This window comes from Juglans regia, chromosome 10 (genome assembly GCF_001411555.2).
Source record: "Juglans regia cultivar Chandler chromosome 10, Walnut 2.0, whole genome shotgun sequence".
Lineage (NCBI taxonomy): Eukaryota > Viridiplantae > Streptophyta > Magnoliopsida > Fagales > Juglandaceae > Juglans > Juglans regia.
The window spans coordinates 9,971,417-9,998,272 of NC_049910.1; the positions used below are offsets into that span (position 1 = coordinate 9,971,417).

General features: G+C 32.2%; 1 protein-coding gene across 1 annotated transcript; it reads left to right on the top strand.

Annotated features, from left to right (window-relative positions):
- The first annotated feature begins 11,533 nt into the window (after window positions 1-11,533).
- LOC109001581 (1-aminocyclopropane-1-carboxylate oxidase homolog 4-like) lies at window positions 11,534-13,262 on the top strand. The gene is made up of 2 exons (XM_018978934.2): window positions 11,534-12,482; window positions 12,689-13,262. The coding sequence occupies exons 1-2, from the start codon at window positions 11,625-11,627 to the stop codon at window positions 12,965-12,967; spliced, it is 1,137 nt and encodes a 378-aa protein (XP_018834479.2). The 5' UTR covers window positions 11,534-11,624; the 3' UTR covers window positions 12,968-13,262.
- Window positions 13,263-26,856: the final 13,594 nt, after the last annotated feature.

Consider the following 26,856-nt stretch of genomic DNA (forward strand, 5'->3'; position numbering starts at 1 on the left):
AAAATTAAAAAAATATAAATTAAAAAAATTAAAAAAGAAAATTTTGCTAAGGGGCATGACTAGTGATCACTGTTGAGTGGCATCCTAGACTCTTAATTTAAATGCTAGATATATTTTAATGGTGGGCAAATTTTACGTTTTTTATTTAAATTTATATATCTTAAAATTGTAAATATTATTTATTTTTTTAAAAAAATTAAATCTATTTAAAAAATTACTTTTTATGATTATCTTTATTTTTTTTTTAAAAAGCTATATAACATTACTCATTTAAAAAAAATATATAAACATAATATGCGAATTTTACAACATTTAATATGGTCTACATATATACCCTCATAACTATATATTAATATTTTGTTCATCTTTCTTTACATTAATTATACCATCCAATTTAATTAACTAATAAGATAGAATCTCATTGGGTATGACAGACTGATGACTTTGGTTTGGGCTGTTGGTTTTTTTGGTCCACTGTACTGATCTAAACCCGTTTATTTCAGGTATACATGCACATCCACATTGTGTACGTAGTGAGGTAGCTAGGCTTGAATTTCCTAGGTACCAAGTACTGGACCAGCATGTTGGGTTTTGAAATGCCCTACGTGAGTCACAAACAGATGATTCTACTGTTTCAGCCCTGGAACTTAATTCAAGACACACTAATAATAATAGATATGGGACCAAAGCTCAGCTGAGACTTTTGTTGTAGTAAAATAATAAGGAAAATGCTTGGCCACCGACAATGGTATTGGTGCCCCAAAACTGACGGATTTTTTTTTTTTTTTTAAGTAAATATTTTTTAATGAGTTTGTTAATATTTTTAAATATTTAAAAAAATTAAAAAATAAATACAATTTATACTATCGATACAACAACGCAGAGTCACCCTAGCATTGTCCAAATAATAATATTCCTTGCTTCCCCGTCCCCTAACTGCCTGAAATCAAGTTGTTGCTGAGGAAAAGTACTAGCACGGATCGATCTTGCACCCTTTGCGATCAGATGGAAGGTAGCTGTTTCCCAAGCGTCGTTCATTTCATAGATAGATGCAGTTCTGGGCCACTCGCCATCCACTTGATATTCTTGATCACTTCTCCGACAAAATTAAATCATTCTAGATCAATGCATGCATGCGGTACTTTGAGATTAAGCAGTGGCTTGAATTTAGAGATGAGTTGAAATAGTTTGTGAATGATAGAATAAAAATTAAATTATTTATTATATTTTATGTAAAAATTTAGAAAATTTGTTTTGAAATTTGAAAAAATTAAATTGTTTATAATATTTTATGTGAGAATTTGAGTAAGATATAATGATGAGATGAAATGAGATGAATTGAAGTGGGTTGAGATGGATTACGAATACAAACGAGACCTAATTCTACGTCCTAATCAATCAGAGAAGTGCTTTCGTCATGAAATTTTTTATAAAAATAAACTCATAAATTGGCATAACTTGATATAGAACGTTAAATTATAAAAATATTTTTATTGTAAAGTAAATATATTATATCATATAAAGTCATTTCAATTTATTAATTTACTTATGTAAGATTTCTTTGCTTCTCAAATCTCAATCAATAATATTTAATCCCTACAATTGCATTTTCTCGGTAGTAAAGATCAAATTGCAAACATTTTCACTAAATCATTATATCATCTATATCTTAAAAGATAAAAGATACGACAATAATGGTCAGACGAGGAGTTTTCTATTTTATGATTTTATCTCCATGGATTAGATTTAGAGAGGAAATTAATAAAAGGAAAATGATAAATCTACAATTAGTCTATAATTATTTTATAACTTTATTTAAAATGAAGGATAATTATGTAAATTGAAATTATTTTTTAATAAAATGATATAATTACCTTGGTTAATTTATAAAGAGTAGTAAAATAATTATAAAAAAGTTAGTAAAAGAAAAATAGGACTTTAAGGGTTGTTTGGATATAAGAAGCCTCTCAACTCATTTCATCTAATTATTATAATTTTTTTTAAAAATTTACAGACAAAATATAATAAAAAATTTAATTTTTTCAAATAATATTAAAAAATAATATTTTATTTAATTTTCATTTCATCTTATTTTATTTATCTCGAATCAACTAAACTTACTGTCCAAACTTCCCTTAAAGGAGTGCGGGGTGCGTTTCAGATAGACATGGTCGCAATTGAAACACGACAACGTCGACAAGTGTGAAAGTTGGTCTTTGGGCCTATAGGACGGGCTCCAAACTCTTTTATTATTTATTTTATTTTTGAAAGCGGACTCTTCAAATGACAAAACAATATTTGTGCTAGAGTCGTTTCTTCCGAACTCTCAACAAACAATATTTCAAATCTTAAAAATTATACAATTCGTATAAGATAAGACGTTAGTTTAGACCAACATCTTTACAATGCTCCTTCGGTATCACAAGTTGCAATTATATGGATAGAAACTGACACATGTACAGAAAAAAAGTCGAGACATTATTGTTTTTAATCAAGCAGGTGACAACCATGTTGTTCAGTATTATTTTAATTGTTATGATTCACTTCAATATTCACTATTATTTCCTTTCGATGACCCGGATTGGCATCAAGAAAGAAAAAAAGTTGAAAGATGAACAATATCAATAAACACTCAAACATTAGAATCACGTCATATTGAACATTCAAATAGCGCATAAGAATTTATTCGAACTGAATAACAAGGTAACAATAATTTTCTGTCCATTTCATCATATATCTTAATTTTGTATAACTTTTCTAAATTCCATCTTATATTATTTTTAGAGTCGGAGAAAAAGAAGAAAGTACCAGTAGTTTCTTGCCATGAATATTATTGCTTCAAATTACAAATGAGAGATGCATACAGATTAATTTTGTTATTATCTGGTCGTTTGCTACAACAATTTGTTGTCGACATGTATATTAAAATTGAAACATCAAGATTAGATTATTTTCATTCAAAACAACATGAAATTAGATCAGATGTATATCAAGGTATTGTAGATAGTATTTCAATTGGAGAAATTAACGCTTCCAAAATTGGAAAACGCATTATCCTACCTTCATATTTATTGGAGGTCCAAGAGATATACGTAAAAGATATATGGAAGTAATGGTGTTAGTTCAACATTTCGGCAAACCTAACATTTTCTTAATTATAACATGCAATCCAAACTGGAATGAAATCTTAGAACAACTAAATCCACAAGAAGAAGTTCAAAATCGCCCTGATTTAATTGCAAGAATCTTTAGAGTAAAATTAAAAGATTTAAAAATTGATTTATTCAAAGAGAAATTTTTGGCAAAGTTGTAACATATATTTATGGAAAATTCTATACACTATACTTTCATCCCACTAAGTATGATGTGACACATTTATCACCATTAAATGATCATTTATTGCATGCTTCTTTATCATCTAATGGTGATGAATGTGCCACATACCACTTAGTATGATCAAAAGAGGATGAGAGTGTGATGTATAGCATTACTCTATATTTATACCATCGAACATAAAAAAAGAAGTCTAGTCTACCGCATGTTCATTTCTTAATTATACTTTAAATAAATTGGAGAATTTATGCCTCTGAAACTTTTGATGAAATCGTTTCAGCAAAAATACCTAATAAAACAAAAAGCTTACACTTGTATAAGGCTGTGGTTAAACATATGATGCATGGTCCTTGCGAGATATTGAATCCAACCAATGTATGTATAAAAAAAAAACATTTGTAAGAATCGATATCCTAAAGAACTTGCACCTACGACAAATGTTGGAATCGATTGTTTTCCACTATATAGGTGTTGTAACAATGGAACCATTGCTAAAATTAAAGGAAAAGATTTAGATAATCGATGGGTTGTTCCGTACAATCCGTATATTCTTTGTTAATATAACTGTCATATTAACGTTGGGATTTGTTCTACGATTAAAGCTGTTAAATATTTATATAAATATATTTATAAAGGACACGCTCACATTGCTTTCAATATTATTAGTGAAAAAATAATGAACAAATTGATGAAATCGAACAATTTCAATCAGGCAGATAGATTACTCCACATGAAACAATATGAAAAATATACGGTTTTACACTTAACGAAATGTATCCATCAGTTTATAGTTTGCATCTACATCTTGAAAATCAACATTTAATATCTTTCTGTGCACATGAAAATCTAAACATTGTTTTAAACTCATGTCTGTCAAATAAATCAATGTTAACAAAAATTTTTTTTTTATAGAAACCAAATCGACGAAAAAGCTCGAAATTTGTTGTATAGAGAATTTCCTGAAAAATTTGTTTGAAATTCAGAATGTAAAATTTGGACTCCAAGAAAGAAAGAAATTGTTATAGGTCGAATTGTTACAGTTAATCCATATGAAGGCAAAATATATTATTTGCAAATATTATTAAATCATATTAGAGGGCCAACATTGTTTGAGAACTTAAGAACAGTTAATGGCGTTGTACTACCAACATATCGTGAAGCAGCTACTTCACATGATTTGTTAGACAAAGATAGGAGCTCAGAAAATTGTTTAGAAGAAGCATGTCTATATCAAATCCCAAGCAGTTTAAAACACATTTTCTCAACAATTTTAGTATATTGTAATCCTATAAGTTCAAAAGAACTTTGGGAACGATTTGAAAAAGAAAAGTGTATAGATTTTCTTATAACAAACGTATCATTAACAACTGTTAGAAAAATGGTTGTGTAAAATATTGCTTTCACACTTGAATCTGTGGGAAAAAATATAAATATGTATCATTTTGTTCCTATTGATATATTTTACGGTCAAGAAGAATTTGCAGATAAAGAAATTGACGACGAGCGATTTGTCACAATTTTGGAAGAAGACTTACTTGCATCGCAATTTGTAAGTTTTGAACAAAAAAAAATGCATACAACTTGATACTACAAACCTTACTGTCAAATGAATTTGGTGCATTTTTCGTTGATGGTCCTGCTGGTACCGGTAAAACTTTTTTGTACAAAGCACTTCTAGCTATAATAAGATAAAAAATTATAACAGCGCTTACAACTGCATCGTCCAGTGTTACTGCATCCATCTTACTTGGAGGACGAACAACATATTCAATATTTAAGATTCCATTAAATGCAGACAAAGATAGCACTTGTAATGTCATCAAACAAGGAAGCATTGCTAAACTATTACATCTTGTAAAATTAATTATATGGGATGAATCACCTATGTCTACAAAACATTCTATAGAAGTGTTAGATAAAATGTTGCGAGACGTAAACGATACAAATCTCCATTTTGGTGGCAAAGTTATTGTTTTTTGTGGAGACTTTCGTCAATTATTATATGTAATTTGTAATAGGGTTGTTCAAAATTTTTTTCGACTCCGCCTGACATCTGCTCCGACTCTGTTGAAGTCGGAGTGGTTGGAAAACAGAGTCATAGTGCGGAGTGGCTTCGAATAGAGAGTTGGAGTTGGAGTCGGAGCTTCAAACTCCGACTCAGATTTTTTTGAAAAAAATCCAGATGTAAAACGGGAGCTCTACGACTGCGATTGTTTTGAAAAAAATCCAGATGTAAAACGACGTCGTTTCACATTTGAATTTTTTTCAAAAAAATCAAACGACGCCGTTATCATACGGGGTCCAAAACATAGGGACCCCCCCCCCCCCATTCCCTTCCCTTCTCCCTTCTCCCTTCTTCCTTTTTCCTCCTCTCTCAAGTCTCACATTTGAACAGCTGAACAAATAAACCTCCACATCGCCGCCTCATTCCCTCTCTATTGTCGCCATGAGTCTTTGCTCCTCCGTAGTGTGCGACTTCAATCTGAGCTTCAACCTACAGTGAGAACCCGATTCCGAGCCCTAAGATTAAATTGCTTGATTTAATTTTATGTATTCCGTTACTCATAGCATGCACGTCTGGGTATTTTGTTGTGATTGAAATGAATTTGTTTTGTAAATTTGTAGTAAAGAAATATATTTGATAAAATGTGTAATGTGTTTGTAAGTTGTGTTGTATGTGTGCAATGTGTTTGATAAAATGTGTAAGAGATGTTTACGTTTTAACTTGGATCCTGTTTACAGTTAGTTCCTGGCGAATGTCTGAAACTCCAACTCGACCTTACAAGATTGTCATGCCACTGTTTGTGCTTGCCTGCTCAACTTCATACAAAATATGATTGACCCGAGTGAATTTTCCCCCATAAAAACTTGCAGTTTTGAGGTGGAGTCTAGCAATTGATAGAAAACAAAAACAGAGATGCTGATTATTATCATGTAATAATCAAGAAAAAAAAAACAATAAAGGGCTTTGCAACAATGTTACGACCACCTTTTAAGGTTGTTCCGTCTTTAATCACGTAAACCTACCTCTGCCTTCTTGATTGTCATGTTTTATGGCAATATTCATATGCAAAAGTATGTAAATTATACAAATTTTTCTTGGCTTATGATACTCAAAAAAGGTTCTTACATATTAAATTCGACTGCAAAAGAATGCAATAGGCAATTCTGAAATGTGAAAATTACGCCCAACTGATCTGGTTCTAATTGAGACCTTGAGCTCGTGACAGTCCATATATGCACATATATATGGACTAGGTAAGGTATATGAGTGTAGGTTGATCCCATCCTAATCCTAGACCCTTTGAATGCCAAGTTGATTTCCCATGATCTCTTAATATTAAATGTTTTTGGGGTTTTGTAAAATATATGATCAATGATTCGAGACATGATTACTAAAACAATGGACTCACAAGTTTGTTGTTGCAATTCATGAACCACGTATAACTACTCAATTTAACTTTGTTTGGCCTAATCTATGGACAATGGAACGTATATTATATATATGGTGGTTCTTCAACTTTGAGTAGTGGGCCAAATGGCACTAAAACTCACCTTATGATATTCCAAGTGCTCATGATATTAGAACAAGCATCTAGATGGCTAATCTTACATTAATTAATAAATAAATAAATGTGGCTAGAAAGTTTATCAACTTGGTGCTATATTTATTTTCTTAGTCTGTTGATTACTACGTATGTGAATACTTTACTTGAGAAGTTGAATTTAATCAATCTAATTAATAATAAGTCCATCTTATATATCATATTAATATGAAGTCGCTGAAAAAGCACATAGATTTTCCTTTGCTTCTTGGTATATATATTCCCCTATCGATTGGTCCATGCATTTACCATTGAGATACAAGTGGATGCATGAGCTGCACTAACTGTTTAATTATTCAGTTTCTTGTATGTTCTTTACCTGTCAAAGTTGATCTTATTCAGATGATGGCTTAAATTAGTAATGTTTTGGAACACTTTATGATACAATAATACATATCCTATATTTTTGCATTGATTAAAATTTTTAATATAGCCTAGTTTATTTTTAAACTTTTTTGCTTTTAATTTATTTTTTCAGCTTTATTGATTGTGATATGGATCCTAGACCTAGTAGAGATAATTGTTCACAAGAGGATGTGGCGGATACCAATGCTACAACTCCTACACCGGTGGGTATTTCCACCCATAGAGCCACATCTTGGGCAGTTACATCTAGAGCATCTACATCTTGTATGAGTAGTTGACTCCCACTCCCAGTAGATATAGAGGAGGAGATGCCCATTGAGTAAGATCAACCACCATGACCTTCTAAAAATGGGTTGTGGACATGAGAGCATTTCACCAAAATTCCTAGAGGTTGGTTGAGATGAAATGAAGATGAAGGATGTGAATTAGTGAATAATCAAGGTAAATATTTTTGTTGATATTCTAAAGTTAACAATTTTTACATTACAATTAGAATATATTAATTGCTAATATCAACAAATAATAATTTTTTACTATTCTTAGATCGCGAGTTTATTTAAAGGCATTTGATGACAGCACCTCAATCCCAATAGTTGCTTTTGGATCTGCAATAGAACGAATCTTGAATTGTACAATGATAGATCTTGTACAACATGCTGGGGAGGTAAGATTTGTACTTTTTATGTACGTTTAAAAAGTTTAATACATTACCTTCTTAGAGCATTCCCATCTTATGCCCTATTTCACTGTTATTCCTAAATTATAGGAAAGAATTTATGGAAAAGCTCAAAAACCCACATCCCCCTATTTTAGGATTTTGATTTAGAGGATGAACGGTGGTCTCCAAATATATGAAATCACTATTCATCCCTAAATAATCTTTTATTAATATTTTATTCCAATAAATAAAATAAATTCTTCTTCCAATCATCTACAATTTCTCTCATACTCATATTTATTATAGTTTTAAATAATAATTTTAAAAATAATTTAAATAATTACTAAAATATAAAAAATTAATTTTAAAAATATTATCATACTCGTAAAAAAATAATTTAATTTTTTTTTTAAATATTCACTAGAGTAATAGTTCAAAACATAAGAAAAAATATTGAGTAGTTAAGTTTGTAAATGGAAGTGAGAGAAAAAATTAATAAAGAAATAATAGAAAAATATTATTTTAATAAAATAAAGAAATGATAGGGAATGTGATGTAGAAGGTTTTTTAAAACTAAGTAAAATTTATGATAAAATTATAGGGAGTGTCATTTTTAGCTAAAATTTAAGAAAAAATTTAAGAAACCGGATGAGAATGCTCTTATATGTTTTTATCCTTATAGGAGGACCCCTCATATATTGCAAATAAAATCCAAGATAAAAAATGAATGATAGTCTTGGGCGCACTTATGTACGAATTTGGGAAATTAAGCCAAAATAAACTTTAATGTATTATCCATTAATAATGTGCCTGAAACTAGGGGTGTGCATCCGGATCCGGATCCGGATATCCGGCCACAACCGGATCCTGATTTTAAAAACCAGGTGGTTATCCGCCCGGATTAATCCTGATTTAATCCGGCCGGATAATCGGGTTAAATCCGGATATCCGGCTTATAACTGGATTTAATCCGGTTTTTTTTTTTTTTTTAAAGAAAAATTTATAGTAGGTTTTTTTAAAACAAATTCATCCAAATCAACATGTGGGAGTTTCAGCTTACAGGCTAACATGCATTCATCCAAAGTGTGTATGTTGTTCTTGCCAAAGTACTGCATATATATTACAACTAATTAATATACACTATCCTTTGTGATAGCTAATTTATTTGGCCTAGGTGTTAATTCACCGTGAAAAAGCCCGGGCTGCTAAGGCCCTGGCCATTGAAATGCTCTCCAATTTATTTCAACTCCCTATCTTTTTCTTCCATCTTCCTTTCCAACTCATGTATGGCTTGTTCCCTTTCATGCAATTGCTCCTGCCCAAATAAATCCAAACTTAGAACACCATTTCTACCTCAAAGCATGATCAAGTCTAGATCATCCTGCTACACATGAATGATTTGGCTTTTAATAATATGAAAGTCTAAAGCACACGTAATATAATAAGCACTAATAAAAGAATAATGTTGCTAGTGCATGAAATGGTTCGCACCATGTGCTTGTTTTAAAATGGGTGTAGATGCTATGAGGCCAAAGAGCCACATTTCAAAAAAAAATTGAACAAAAGATTGTAAACATTTTGTAATTTGACTGACCTTTCAAGTTTAGAACAGACCAAATCATGATCATTGCAGTCGAAAGATTCGGTTCCACAAGAGAAGATTTTGATAAATAATACCCAGTTGGTCAGTATCAATAATGGAGAAGCATGAATCCCAAAAAAAAATGTAAAATACTCAGATTGGTGAAATGAAACAAAGCAATAGTAGTGTAGCAGTTGAGCAGCAATTTGAAATCTACACAAGCTGATAATGCGTCAGCAATGTCAAAATTCAAGACCAGGCTGACCAACTCCAACAAACGTGTGTTCTTTTTAAGTTGATGGGTCTTTGTTAAAGTGTCTCTCAGCAGCAAGCAAAGCAAAAAGAGTTTTAAAAGAAAAAAGAACACAAATTGGGAGATATGGTCCTAGATATGGTCCCCTCCCATTCTCACCAATCGATATATATATATATATATATATATATATATATATATATGCACAAGCAACTTGTAGTACTAAAACATTTTATACTCCACCCTAAAACTGGTTGCATGGGTTTTTTTTACATCAATTCTTCTTTCAAGGAAAAGGTTCTCTAAGCCCGAAAACATCATCATGATCACCTGCAATTGTGCGAATTAAAAGTAGTACTGGAATCAACTAATTTGTTTCAATTTTGTTTTTCTTCTCACCAAGTACTTATTGTATCTTTAATTTCCTATATATATAAATAAATATATATATATATATATATTCAATCCCTCGTTTTCTAAGTGGAGACTGAAATTTAGTCAGTGACAAAAATACATGAAATTTAGACAAAAATACAGCGACAAATCGTGAAAAACGAGTATACTTCAATTTTTTACTGTGAAATATTGATGCATTTTATTTTTATACCAACCCTCCACCAGACCACCACAATCCTCAACCAGCCTGGTAAGGGCACTACAAGTACAAAGAGTTCCTTTTGACAAACATGGGAAAAGAATAAAGAGGGCCACTCAAAGTCTCCATCAAAAGCATACGAAAATAGAAGGCATAATGCCATAAATCCACTGTAATGGCAAGAAAACTAAATCCCATGTGAAAAATAGAGTAAAGGAAAAAAAATCCACTAATAAAGTATCGAAATAAGCTTACAGAGCAAAGGAAAATACCTTAAAAGCTTAGAGAGAGAGAGAAAATATGGATGGTAGCCTCCGCGTGTTTCACCCAGATGCGCAAAGCACTTCGAAGTTTCTATTTCCATGTTTCGGTGAGGTCGAAAAACTTGAGAGATAACAGAGCCTTGAGAGAGAAGGCCAGAAGGGATTCGAGAATTGGAAAGACTTGAGAGAGAAGGCGAGAAGGGACTCGAGAAGACGAGAGAGCTGCAAGTTTGCAAAGGACTTCGAGACCGAGAGAGAAGGCGGATTCGAGAAGACGTCGAGACGAGAAAGCTGCTAAGGACGGGTAAGTGCAAACCTAATCGATGCGAGAACGCCGAGAAGACGAGAAACTAGAATGGGCGGATTTTTTTGTTTTAAAGGACCCGGTTACGGATAACCGGGTCACATAACCGGATCCGTAACCTTATTAACCGCCCGGGTGTAATCCGGGCGGATAATCGCCGAGATGCACCCAGGTTTCTGGGTTCCGGACCGGACCGAAAAAAAATTTAGTCCGGATGCACACCCCTACCTGAAACATCAGAATAACTATTTTGAAACTTTTTTTTCAAAACTTTCAATTATTGTAATATATAGCTACAAAAAATTTATGTGTAATTATAAATGTGTTTATGAAAATTTATATGTTACAGTTATCAATATTTTGCACATAACATATGTGATGTTCTTTATAATTAGGAATAAGATTTTAAAATATAGATGAAACTCTGTCCATTCACACTTAAAGTTGAGAATTTGTATGAATTTTAAATTCTCATTTTTTTTGTCAATTGTGAATTGACAGGTAGCATTTTTCATGTCTTTCCAATTGGGCATGTCCTTACTAGTATATATATATATATATACATAAGCAGGCCATACATTGATACACAACAAAAATTATTCGGCTAGAAGTTGTACTCTATAGTTATTAACAGACACCGAAAAACAAACACATAATTGAAGCACATGGCAGACGTCGACGCTGGTGTTACTCCCGCATACGACCGTATGAAAGAAGTCAAGGAATTCGACGAATCCAAGGTGGGTGTCAAGGGACTCGCCGACTCCGGCATCACCTCAATCCCCCGCTTCTTCGTTCACCCACCGGAGACTATCTCCGACCTCAAGAAACCCTCTCAAGCTTGCACCACAAAAAGCATACCTGTAATCGACCTAGCCCATTTGAAGTATTCCCCCCACGAACGACAGAAACTTGTTGCTGAAATCAAAGAAGCAACGGCCACATGGGGCTTCTTCCAAGTGATCAACCATGGCGTACCGGTCTCCGTCCTCGACGAAACAATAAACGCGATCAGAGCCTTCCACGACCAGCCTCAGGAGGTCAGGGCCAAGCACTATAAGCGTCAAGAGTCGCATGGCGTCATGTATGCGACCAACAACGACTTGTACCGAGCCAAGGCAGCCACCTGGCATGACTCCCTCGGGGTGTGGTTGTCGCCAGAGAAAGTACGAGCAAAGGAGGAGGAAATCCCGGAGATCTGTAGGAAAGAGGTGCTCGCATGGGAATCGCATGCAACAAAGGTGGCTGAGGCTTTGTTCGAGTTACTGTCTGAAGGGTTGGGAGTGGAGGCTGGAAGGTTCAAGGAGCTGGGGTTTTTGGCCGGTAAACTGCTCGTGGGCCACTGCTATCCGTACTGTCCACGCCCGGATCTGACCGTGGGGATCACATCTCACACAGATTCCGGGTTGACGGTGTTGTTGCAGAACCAGGTGGCGGGATTGCAAGTAAAGCATGGTGATGAGTGGGTGAATGTGAAACCCATCCCTGGAGCTTTGACCATCAACATTGGAGACTTCATCCAAGTAAATATCTCATTTCCGTAACTCAGTCACAAAAACATGTTTGTTCATTTCATCAATGAACTGATCTAATAATTTCTTGAGCAAACTCTCGCTTAAATTCACAACATGCATCATGCATATTTGTTAAAGGTTTTGTCGTGCAGGGCGGTTCTTAAAACTTGAAGAAATATATATATTTGAGCTAGATTTCTATATATATTTGGCAGATAATCTCCAACGACAATTACACAAGCGTGGAGCATCGTGTTTTGGCTAATCCATGCAAGGACCCTCGAATCTCAGTAGTGATATTTTTTAACGTGGGGAATCGGGGCGATTCTGAGTACTTTGGACCACTGGAAGAACTAGTATCTGCAGAAAAACCGCGTCTTTACCGGAAATTTACAGTGCAGGAGTTCCATAAAAACTTTCTCGGCAAGGGATTGGATAGCAAGTCTATCATTGAGCAATTCAAGCTACCAAGAGAAGCGGAAAAGTCGGCATGATTTTCTACCTTTACGTACGTGTGCACCTCTGCAATTTTAATGAAATGGAGTGACTTATCCTTTTGTCTTTTCTAAGGCCAGTACTGGAGGTTGTGATCAATCAACGTGTGTACCTATGCAATTATAATGAAATGGAGTGACTGATGTAAGAGCACTAGTATTAATCTTTAAAATTTGATGATTTCAATTTTAAAATTTTGGTAGTGAATTCATTATATGTTCAAATATCAAGTTTTTAGTTAAGTACATTTTCCTTTATCTTTAAATTTAAAGACTTATTATTCACATTTTATAATCATTATTCTATTTACTTAAATTATTATTTCTCAATTTTGAGCCACAATATATTTAAGTTGGAAAATAATAATTTAAGTATCAAATTAAATTATTAATTAATATATAATTAGTGTAATTATAAAATATGAAAAATAAATAAATTAAAAATATTATCATTAATAAAATAATATTATATTATTATTTAATTTGATAAATCCAATGGTTAATCCAATGTATGATTATGGATAGAAAGGTTTTGGATTTATGAAAAATATGTACTTTTCATCAAATTTTGAAAATGAAAATAATGAATATAATACTAATGCTCTAAGGCTAGTACTGGAGGTCGTGATCAATCAATTTTCGGACATGATACTGTACAAATCAATCAATCTTTGGATTTGGTACCACAGAAACAAGAGTCCGTGCTACACTCACTAAGGATTAGGTGAACAAGAATCAATAGAACCAATCGAAATTAGTGGAGAATCAGTCGAGATACAGTTAAAATTTGAAGAATTTGACACCGGTCTGGTTCGGTCCTGATTTGAACTTGAACCGACCGATATAATTATATATATATATTTAAGTAAACGCTTCACGGTGTCGTTTAATAGTTTGAGTCTAGACAAAAAATAAACTAAAGTGCAAAATGACGTTTGAAGAAATTGATACCGGTCCGGTTCGGTTCCGATTTGAACCTGAACAGACCAAAATAATTATATATATTTTTTATATATATTTAATTAAATGCTTAACGGCGTCGTTTTATAGTTTGACTATAGAAAAAAAAAATTGAAATTTGAAACGTCATTTTAGGTTTAATCCTCCCCCCAGTCCTTCTCTTCTTCTTCACTTTTGTTTCTCTCTCTCTCTCTCTCTCTCTCTCTTTCTCTTCTCTATGACGGTAGCTGCGTATCTTCTCTCTCAAGCCCTCCAAGTCTAGCCTCCAACGGTATCAGCCAGTGAGTCCAGCCTCCAGCCATCCCTCTCCATCGTTTCCAGTTTTGGAAAACGGTGACGTTCTCTCTCCCTCTCTCTCTTTCTCTCTCAGATTCTTTACGCCTATTATTTTGTTGATTTTGTTGTGAAGCAATCTTGTGATATTTGTTGTAAGATTTTCTAGTTTTTTTGTTTTGTGAATCTCTCTGTTTTTCTCTGTATTTTTCTCTCCCTCGTTACTCTGTCTCTCATCGCACCACCGACGACACTGGTGAACCGACCGGAAGAAAATCAAGACCGATGTAAACGATTTTCTTTTCCTTCACCGGCCGGTTTCAATCGAGATGTTGGTATTTTCAGCAAAGCAATGTGATAAACCAGACCTTTAGTTTTCACCCCTACTAAAGATATTGTCTAAGAATAGGTCCCACAAGACCATTTGATTTTTTTAATTTTTTTTTTTATACTCTTAAATATTTTTAAAATAAAAAAATCATAATATTATTAAAAAAATAATACTTTAATTATTAAATAAAAAAATATATCGAGACCCAACCTTGTGACCCACGTCCTCGGGACAACTAACATTATTCTAGAAATAAGGGTGTCTATTATTGTACCACAGTGATTCTTTTTATTATTTTTTTATAATCATATTTTATAATAAAGATATTTATATAAAATGATGTTGTTTTTATAAGTTTATTCTACGCAAATGTCACTCATTTAAAATATAATTATATAAAATATTAAAAAATTGATCGTGTCTGTCGTTTTCCATCTCTAGAATAACCAATTATATGTCAAAAATTAGGCAGTCTGATTGATCATGATCTGTCGGTCAGATAACCTTTATCTCGGTAACGTTTTTGGAAAGCTAAGGCAGTCATGATGTGTCAATCAAACAATTTAGGTCCACACTTTTACACTCTACTTTTTAGTAAGTGCTGAGAACTTTATAGCCATCGAGGGTAGAGGCGATAATATGTTACACGATTCATTAATTCAATATAAATATAATATGATAAAAATAAATTTAGATTTAGATTAAAACAGGTTAATCCATTAAGATATAATTACTTAACGGATCACTAACGGGTTAAACCTGTTATGATCGTTAAAGTATTATTTAGATCATATATTTTTTCAAGTAATTATTGAGAATAATCAACTAGAAACAGTCACACAATGAGTGTAAAGTGTGCACTGCTATAATGACTTCTCTCTAGCATTACTATTTAAGAATAATGTTTCTACGATGATCTCTTTCCTAATCTTCGTATCTCATATTTTAACCGTTCATATTTTTATATTTTTTTTCTTTTATTTACTTATTAAGAAAGTTATTATTAGTGTATTAGTATTTTTTTATAATTTTTTAAAAATATTAAAAAAATATAAATTAAAAAAATTAAAAAGGAAAATTTTGCGACGGGGCACGATCAGTGGTTACTGTTGGGCGGCATCCTAGACTCTTAATTTAAATGCTAGATACATTTTAATGGTGGGCAAATTTTACGTTTTTTATTTAAATTTTTATATCTTAAGATTGTAAATATTATTTTACTTTTTTAAAAATTACTTTTTATGATTATCTTTATATATTTTTTAAAAAAAGAACTATATAACATTACTCATTTAAAAAAATATAAACATAATATGCGAATTTTACAACATTTAATATGGTCTATATATATACCCTCATAACTATATATTAATATTTTGTTCATCTTTCTTTACATTAATTATACCATCCAATTTAATTAACTAATAAGATAGAATCTCATTGGGTGTGACAGACTGATGACTTTGGTTTGGACTGTTGGTTTTTTTGGTCCACTGTACTGATATAAACCCGTTTATTTCAGGTATACATGCACATCCACATTGTGTACGTAGTGAGGTAGCTAGGCTTGAATTTCCTAGGTACCAAGTACTGGACCAGCATGTTGGGTTTTGAAATGCCCTACGTGAGTCACAAACAGATGATTCTACTGTTTCAGCCCTGGAACTTAATTCAAGACACACTAATAATAATAGATAGGGGACCAAGGCTCAGCTGAGACTTTTGTTGCAGCAAAATAATAAGGAAAATGCTTGGCCACCGACAATGGTATTGGTGCCCCAAAACTGACGGATTTTTTTTTTTTTTTAAGTAACTATTTTTTAACGAGTTTGTGAATTTTAATTTTTAAATATTTAAAAAAATTAAAAAATAAATACAATTTATACTATCGATACAACAACGCAGAGTCACCCTAGCATTGTCCAAATAATAATATTCCTTGCTTCCCGGTCGGTCCCCTAACTGCCTGAAAGTCTCGAGTTATTGCTGGGGAAAAGTACCAGCACGGATCGATCTTGCACCCTTTGTGATCAGATGGAAGGTAGCTGTTTCCCAAGCGTCGTTCATTTCACAGTTGTAGTTCTGGGCCACTCGCCATCCACTTGATATTCTTGATCACTTCTCCGACAAATTAATTAAATCATTCTAGATCAATGCATGCATGTCGTACTTTGAGATTAATTCTACGTCCTAATCAATCAGAGAAGTGCTTTTGTCACGAAAATTTTTATAAAAATAAATTTATAAATTAATATAACTTGATATAATATATTAAATTATAAAATTATTTTTATTATAAAGTAAATATATTATATCATATAAAATTATTTCAATTTATAAATTTATTTTTATGAGATTTCTCTTTACAAATCTCAATCAATAATATTTAATCCCTACGATTGCATTTTCTCGGTAGTAAAGATCAAACTGCAAACATTTTCAATAAACCATTGTATCATCTATATCTTAAAAGATAAAGATACGACAATAATGGTCAGACGAGGAGTTTTCTACTTTATGATTTTATCTCCATGGATTAGATTTAGAGAGGAAATTAATAAAAGGAAAATGATAAATCTAAAATTAGTCTATAATTATTTTATAACTTTATTTAAAATGAAGGATGATTATGCAAAATTGAAATTATTTTTTAATAAAATGATATAATTACCTTGGTTAATTTATAAAGTGTTGTAAAATAATTATAAAAAAGTTAATAAAAGAAAAATAAGACTTTATGGGATGTTTGAATATAAAAATAAGACTTTATAAAAAAGTTAATAAAAAAAGTTGGTCCGGTTTTGAACCGGTCCGGTCCGGAACCGGTTCCTATTTTATGAAAACCGGCCGGTTCCGGTCCGGTTCCGGTTCCGTAGTTTTTGGGACCGGACCGGACCGAACCGGACCGGTTGGAAAAAAAATATATAAAAATTAATTTATATATTATACAAAATTTTTATATATATAATATATAATTATATGTTAAATTTTTATATATAATATATATAATTATATATCATATATGAAAAAATTTTATATTATAATTTATAAATAATAACATAAAATGTTAATCTTAAATATGAACATTTGTAATTTATTTGATCATATGTTATTAATATAATTATATATAAGATAATGTTGTTATAATTTATAAAATAAAAGTTTAATCTTAAAGATAAAAATTTAATTGATCATATGCTTTAAGCATAATATATATATTAAATTTTTAATAATATTTTATAATAAGAATTAACACTTTATTATATGTTTTTTACATTTAAAAAAAATCGGAAAACCGGACCGGACCGGACCGGAAACTGGTAAAACCGGAAGTACCGGTTTAGGAGGGTAATCGGGGCGTAATCGGTTTTGAAAAATACAAAACCGGTATATACCGGTTCGGTCCTAGATTTTGTCCAAAACCGGACCGGACCGGACCGGTTACACCCCTAAGTCTCTCAACTCATTTTATGATCTCATCTCATCTAATCATTATAATTTTTTAAAATTTATATATAAAATACAATAAATAATTTAACTTTTTCAAATAATAAAATAAAAATAATATTAAAAAATAATATTTTATTTAATTTTCATTTCATCTTATCTTATTTATCTCGATTGAACTAAACTTAATATCCAAACTTCCCTTAAAAGGCTTGCGGGGTGCGGCAATTGAAACAATGACTGGCTATGTTTGGCTATCAAGGTATTCTCAACACTTTTTAAGTCTTCTCATACTTTTAAAAATACTTCACATGTCAAACAACTTAAAATACTCTCAATGGGACCCACAAACCAACTTCAATCTCTACTCATAACTATTCACAAACATTCTATAATACTTATCACTATTATATATAAATAAAAAATAAAATCACTATAATATTTATCACTATTAAATATAAATAAAAAATAAAATCATTATAATATATAAATAAAAAATAAAATCACTAAAATATATAAATAAAAAATAAAATACTATAATATATAAATAAAAAATAAAATCACTATAATATATAAATAAAAAATAAAATCACTATTATATATAAATAAAAAATAAAATCACTATAATATATAAATAAAAAATAAAATCACTATAATATTTATCACTATTATATATAAATAAAAAATAAAATCACTATAATATTTATGAGACCCACACCTTTTTGAACTACTTATCCAAAAGTCAACCACTCAACATACTTTACACATCCAAACAACTCAAAATACTCTCAATGGGACCCACAAACTCACTCTAATCTCTACTCATAACTATTCACAAACATTCTCAACACTTCTCAAGTATTCTCATTACCCAAACATACCCTAAGTGTGAAAGTTGGTCTTTGGTCCCATAGGATGGGCTCCAAACTCTTTTATTATTTATTTTGTTTTTGAAAGTAGACTTTTCAAATGACAACATTACATTTGTGATAATGTCGTTTCTTTCGAGCTCTCAACAACATTTCAAATTTTAAAAATCATACAATTCGCATAAGATCAAATATTGGTCTAACCAACATCTTTACAATGCTCTCTCAATATCACAAGTTGTAACTATATGGATAGAAACTGACACATGTACAAAACTAAAAGGCCGAGACATTATTGTTTTTAATCAAGTAGGTGGCAGCCATATTGTTTAGTACTATTTTGATTGTTATGATTCACTGTAATATTCACTATTGTTTCCTTTCGATAACCCGGGTTGGCATCAAGGAATAAAAAAGTTTGAAAGAGGAACAATATCAATGAACGCTCAAACATTATAATCACGTCATATTGAACATTCAAATAGTGCAGAAGAATTTTTTCGAAATGAACAACAAGGTAACAATAACTTTCTGTCCATTTAATCGTATATCTTAATTTTGTATAACTTTTCTAAATTCCATCTTATACTATTTTTAGTATTGGAGAAAAAGAAGAAAGTACCAGCAGTTTCTTGCCATGAATATTATTGTTTCAAATTATAAATGAGAGATGCATACAGATCAATTTTGTTATTATCTGGTCGTTTGCTACAACAATTTGTTGTCGACATGTACACTAAAATTGAAAAATCAAGATTAGATTATTTTCGTTCAAAACAACATGAAATTAAATCAGATGTATATCAGGGTATTGTAGATAGTATTTCAATTGGAGAAAGTAATGCTTCCAAAATTGGAAAACGCATTATCCTACCTTCATATTTTATTGGAGGTCCAAGAGATATACATAAAATATATATGGAAGCAATGGCGTTAGTTCAACATTTTGGCAAACCTGACATTTTCTTAATTATGACATGCAATCCAAACTGGAATGAAATCTTAGAACAACTAAATTCACATGAAAAAGTTCAAAATCGTCCTGATTTAATCACAAGAATCTTTAGAGTAAAATCAGAAAATTTAAAAATTGATCTATTTAAAAGAGAAATTTTTGGCAAAGTTGCAGCATATATTTATACCATCAAACAAAAAGAAAGAGGTCTACTGCATGTTCATTTCTTAATTATACTTCAAAGAAATTGGAGAATTTATGCCTCTGAAACTTTTGATGAAATCGTTTCATCAAAAATACCTGATAAAACAAAAAGTTTACACTTGTATAAGGCCGTGGTTAAACATATGATGCATGGTCCTTGCGGGATATTGAATCCAACTAATGTATGTATGAAAAAAATGGTATTTGTAAGAATCGATATCCCAAAGTATTTGCACTTACGACAACTGTTGGAATAGATTGTTTTCCACTATATAGGCCTCGTAACAATGGAACCATTGCTAAAATTAGAGGAAAAGATTTAGATAACCGATGAGTTGTTCCGTACAATCTGTATATTCTTTCCAAATATAATTGTCATATTAACATTGAAATTTGTTCTACAATTAAAGCTGTTAAATATTTATATAAATATATTTATAAAGGACACGATCACATTGCTTTCAATATTATTAGTGAAAAAATAACGAACAAATTGATGAAATCGAGCAATTTCAATCAGGCATATGGATTACTCCACATGAAGCAATGTGGAGAATATACGGTTTTACATGTAACGAAATGTATCTATCAGTTTATAGTTTGCATCTACATCTTGAAAATCAACATTTAGTATCTTTTTGTGCACATGAAAATCTAAATACTGTTTTAAAATCATGTCTGTCAAATAAATCAATGTTAACAGAATTTTTTTATAGAAACCAAATCAATGAAAATGCTCGAAATTTGTTAAATAGAGAATTTTCTGAAAAATTTGTTTGAAATTTGAAACATAAAATTTGGATTCCAAGAAAGAAAGAAACTGTTATACGTTGAATTGTTACAAGTAATCCATATGAAGGTGAAATATATTATTTGCGAATATTATTGAATCATATTAGAGGGCCAACATTGTTTGAGAAATTAAGAACAGTTAATAGCGCTGTACTACCAACGTATCATGAAACAGGCACTTCACATAGTTTGTTAGACAAAGATAGCAGCTTAGAATATTGTTTAGAAAAAGCCTGTCTATATCAAATACCAATCAGTTTAAGATGCATTTTCTCAACAATTTAGTATATTGTAATCTTATAAATCCAAAAGAACTTTGAGAATGATTTGAAAAAGAAATGTGTACATATTTTCTTATAACAAACGTATCATTAACAACTGTTAGAAAAATGGTTGTGTAAAATATTACTTCCACACTTGAATCTATAGGAAAAAATATAAATATGTATCATTTTGTTCATGTTGATATATTTTACGGTCACGAAGAATTTGCAAATAGAGAAATTGACGACAAGCGAATTGTACAATTCCAGAAGAAGACCTACTTGCATCGCAATTTCTAAGTTTTGAACAAAAAAATGCATACAACTTGATACTACCAACCTTACTGTAAAATGAATCTGGTAAATTTTTCGTTGATGGTCCTGCTAGTACCGGTAAAACTTTTTTGTACAAAGCACTTCTAGCTACAATAAGATCAAAAAATATAATAACGCTTGCAACTGTATTGTTTGGTGTTACTGCATCCATCTTACCTTGAGGACGAACAACATATTCAAGATTTAAGATTCCATTAAATGCAGACAAAAATAGCACTTGCAATGTCATCAAACAAGGAAACATTGCTAAACAATTATGTCTTGCAAAGTTAATTATATGGGATGGAGTACCTATGTCTACAAAACATTCTATTGAAGCGTTAGATAAAATGTTGCAAGGCATAAACGATACAAATCTCCCTTTTCATGGCAAAGTTATTGTTTTTTGTGGAGATTTTCACCAGGTATTACCTGTAATTTGTAAGAGTGCAAAAGAACAACAAATTGATGCAAGTTTAGCTTCTTCTTATTTATGGTCTATCCTGAAAAAAATCAAATTAATAGAAAATGATGGACACAAAGAAAATATGAGAGCCAGATTAAATCTTGATTTCTTACGTTATCTAATTAAAGTGAGCAATAGCAATGCCCCAATAACTGTTGACTAAAATATCAAAATCCCAGAAGAAATTTTCATTCCTTATAATAGTGATGCTGAATCTCTAAATTCTTTATTAGATGCTATTTATGGAGATATTTCCAACTATTCAAACAATTTAATAGAGATGGCAAATCGAGTTGTGTTAACTCCAAAAAATCGATCAGTTCACGAAATAAATGCTATTCTCATTGATAGATTTTCCAGCGATGTAGTAAGATATTATAGTTTTGACGAAACAATTGATGTATCTGAACATGGCATTATGGAAGATTTTTTAAATACATTAACACTGAACGGACTATAACTGCACGAATTATTACTTAAAAGAAAAATTGTCTTATAATGTTAATTAGAAATATCAATCCTTCAGAGGGTCTATGCAACGGAACACGGTTAGCTTATTGTAACTTCAGTCGTAATATGATCGATGCAGAAATTTCAATTGCCCACTCTAGTGGTAAAATGTATTTATACCTAGAATTTCATTTCTACCAAAGACAAATGAAAGTAACGACTTCCCATTTAAAAGAACACAATTTCTTATTAGACTAATTTTTGCAATGATAATATATAAATCGCAAGGATAAACATTAAATTATGTGTCGGAATATATTTACCAAAACCTGTCTTCTCCCATGGACAATTATATGTTGCACTATCAAGAGCTAAAACTGCTGAATCAGTGAAAGTGCTTATAAGACCAACAACAAGTACCGTTTGTGAAATAAATGATACAAAAAACATTGTATATAGAAATTTTTGAGATTAACAAATTCATTATAATATCATGTAAGTATTTGAATTCTTGTAACGTCATTATTATTCTTAAACTTTCTCATTTTATTTACTAATACTATAAATTTTATGCTATGTATTAGCATTTCTTCATTTTCTCAGTTTTATTTGCAATAAATATGAGGATTGTGTATGCATCTATTAAGTACATCACTCCAAGTACGAGAAATTGAAAAATCAAAATGATCGTTGCAGAGAAGTCATCGAAATGTGTGGCTAAAAATTCACCTACGAAATACCAAAATTTGGTACTCGTAGATGCTGAAGTATTAAGAAATTCTGTTTTATTACTTATCATTATTTTATTTATGATTTAGAATTAAACAAGTAAATTTTATTCTCGTCTTTTTACAGGGAAATCGTATGCAAGCAGTAATCTTTGGAAAAGACATTGATCTACGTGATGACACACTGCATGTCTACCAATCTTACTACATTCCCAATGTCTTTGTCAAACCATTAGATCCAATGAATGGTGGTATGAAGAAAAGGTGATTCCATCACGAGATAACATGAGTAGTCAGTTGAGTCTAGTGTTTGAAATTCTGGAACAGGAAAATCAATATGCGATGCCCAAGATTGGGTTGGATCTTGTGCAATTCCAATTAGCGCTTGAGGATGAGAATATAGTACATGGTTTGGCATCAGATAAAGGCTATGATTTGGAAGGTGAAATCTCAACCCAGAATTCCTTTAATCGAGTTCTTAAGCAATGGAGTAAGGTAGTCCTAACGGGTTATTACCTGTCGCTCAAAACTTAATCTATGAGTACAACAATGTTGGTGCGGAATGTGCGAGGGATAGGCACGTTGAAGAAGCGTTTGAGGAATTTTGTTAGGAAATATAAGATATTTATGTTGGCCATTTCGGAACCATTCATGCAGGAAGAGTCTATGTCTAGTTTTGCACACTTCTTAGAGTTCCCAAATTATTATTTGGAAGAAGCAATGGGAGGAAACATGTGCATGATGTGGAATGAAAATGACGATTTTGATGTAGTGAGTATGTCGGACCAAATGATCTCGGGTTGGGTGGCTATAAATGGGATCAAAGTGCTTGTCACTGTTGTATATGCCAAGTGCTCTCTCTATGAACATTGAGGTCTCTGGATTGATTTGGAAGCTTTACAAACAGGTTCTCATCCTTGGCTTATTGTGGGGGATTTTAACACTATACGGGAAGATGGGGAGAGAATTGAGGGACAGCCTAGACCTTTGGCGGCCATGAAGGAGTTTAATAGTTGTTTGAACAACTGTGGTGTTGTAGATTTAAAGTTTCATGGTGGAAGAATGTCCTGATTTAATGGGCACGAAGGACAGACAAGGAAATGGGTGAAGCTTGATCGGGCTCTTGTGAATGTGGCTTTCTTAAATGTGTTTCAAACTATTAGCCTGGAATATTTGTCGAGGAAGACATCAGATCACAAATCGATGCTGATCCAGTTTTCAAAAAGATTGACCAGATATGGACCACCTCCTTTCAGGTATCAAAACATGTGGAGTACTCATGAAAATTTCATTCCTTTTATGCGACAGGCGTGGCAGGAACTAGTTCATACTTTGGCCTTATATAAATTGGTTACTAAACTCAAAAAGGCAAAAAGTACTCTAAAGAGGTGGAATGTAGAGGTTTTTGGTCATGTCAATCTTACTATCAAGGAGTTGGAGAGCCAAATTGTAGGCCTGGAGGAGTAGTTACAAGGGGGCTTAACCAAAAGGTTGAGATGGAACTTCTTGGCACTAAATGTGAATTGGATTATTGGGAAAAAAAAGGGAGGAAATCGGTATTTCTCAGATTGCAAAGAAGAGGTGGTTAATGGAGGGTGATCAAAATTCCAAGTTTTTCCATGCGGTGGTTAAGCAAAAATGCAATTCCTCTATGATTGAATCTATGTTATTGGAGGATGGCATGGTTTTGGCATCACCTGAGGAGATTCATGAAGGTGCGGTGAGACATTTTCAAAATTTTCTTTCTACTCCTTCTAGAGCACTTCCTGATCTGAGTCATCTTATTTCTACGGAGATATCGATTGAAGAAAAGGAGTGGATTGTTAAAGAACCTTCAGAAATGGAGCTGAAATCGGCACTAAACTCGATTCTTAAAGATAGTAGTCCCGGCCACGATGGTTTTGGTATGAATTTTTACTTATCTTGTTGAGATTTTGTGAAAGACGATTTGTTAGAAGCTGCAAAGGAATTTTTCCGTGGAGTGACCCTTCTCAGATTTTTCACTTCCTCTTTTTCGGTTCTCATTCCTAAAGTGAAGGACCTAAAATTTTTTGAAAAGTTTAGGCCGATTAGTTTGTGTTCTGTTGCTTACAAAAAAATTTTAAAAATTATTGTTGAAAGATTGATGTGTTGTTTAAACAAGATAGTCTCACAGGAACAAGGGGTTTTTATCCCTGGAAGAAGTATTTTTGAAAGTATTACACTTGCATAGAAAAATGGTTCATTTAATCAACAGAAAGAGCAAAGGAGGAAATGCGGTATTAAAAATAGATATGGCCAAAGCATATGATCGGGTTGATTGGAGATTTTTGAATTGGGTCTTGGAAAACTTCGGTTTCTCTAGTCAAGTTTGCAAATTGTTAGCAAAATGTGTTCAAATTTTATGGTTTTCTATTATGATGAATGGTACATATAAGGATTTTTAAAATCTCAACAGGGCCTTCGGCAAGGTGACTCACTCTCACCGTATTTATTTATATTGATTGAAGAGATTTTTTCTAGACTTCTTAAAAAAATTTTGAGGCAGGCAGGATTGGAGTTTTTTTATCATCTGAGGGGAGCTCCTTTAATCTCTCATTTATTATATGTAGATGATCTGCTTGTTTTTACAAATGGTGAAATGAGATCTTTGAATATGCTTTTGAAGATGTTAGAGGTATATGAAAATTGGTCTAACCAATTAATCAATAAGGAAAAATCCGCTCTTTTTTTGTCCAACAAGATTAATAATTCTAGAAAAATGGGGCTTTTAAGTTTGACGGGTTTTATCGAAGGAAAATTTCTAATAATGTACCTTGGGGCACCTTTGGTTCCTGGGCGTCTAACTGCTCATATGTTAGAACCGTTGGTCTCAAAAATTTGTAATAATGTGGCCAGTTGGAAGATGAGGTTGCTATCTCAGGGAGGTCTATTGATCCTTATTAGACATGTTTTATCATGTATGGTGTCCCATACGCTGGCAGTTATGGCGGTTATGGCAGTTCTGCTGGTGGTGATCAGAAAATAAATTCCTTGCTCTTTTCTTTTCTTTGGGGAGAGTAATGGTAGGGCAAAAATGAAATGGCGCGCTTGGTTGAAGGTACACACCTTTAGATGAAGGGGGTATTGGCGTAAGGGACTTGATAAACGTCCAAAGAGCTTTTCACATGAAGTTTGCATGGAGACTTATGACAGTAGATAATCTTTGGACTCGTTTCTTTCAGGCTAAATACGTTAAAACAGGACACTTGGCTTTAGCAGTTTCGACCCTTGCAGGATCTGGATTTTGGATGACAAACTTGAAGGTTTTTCCGGATGTTTATGAGAATGTATATGTGAAGGTTAGAGAATGAAAAGCCTCGTTCTGGTTTGACAAGTGGCTCAGTAATGGTCCTCTGGCTGCGTCTTCTCACACGATCCAACATCCTAATATTAAAATTTAAGATTGTTGGGCGTTGATACTTGGGATGCCGAGGTGCTAATAGATTTGGTAGGGGTCCAAAAAACAATCGAGATTTTGATGTTATTCCATCAACAACAAAGAAGGGCTTGATATGTTTATTTGGAAGCCATCCACAGATGGTAAATTTTCAACTACTTCTGCATGTGGGTGGTCAGGGTAAAAGGAGAGAAATGTCCGTGGATGGAGCGGGTCTGGCATAAATTTCTTCTGGAAAAATATCTATGTGCATGTGGAAGGCTCTATTCCAATGTTTACCAATAGATGAGAGAGTGCGGAACCTGGGAATTGATATGGTATCATGTTGCAACTGTTGTGTGGATAGACATGAGAAGTCTCTCAACCATGTAGTGAGTTGGGGTACCATTGCAAGTATAGTGTGGAAAAGAGCTACTTC

Bases quoted from the DNA above. Each gene is read 5' to 3' on its own strand.
- LOC109001581 (XM_018978934.2), top strand. From the start codon at position 11,625: ATGGCAGACGTCGACGCTGGTGTTACTCCCGCATACGACCGTATGAAA. The intron at 12,483-12,688 runs GTAAATATCTCA...TATATTTGGCAG, and splicing joins ACATTGGAGACTTCATCCAA to ATAATCTCCAACGACAATTA.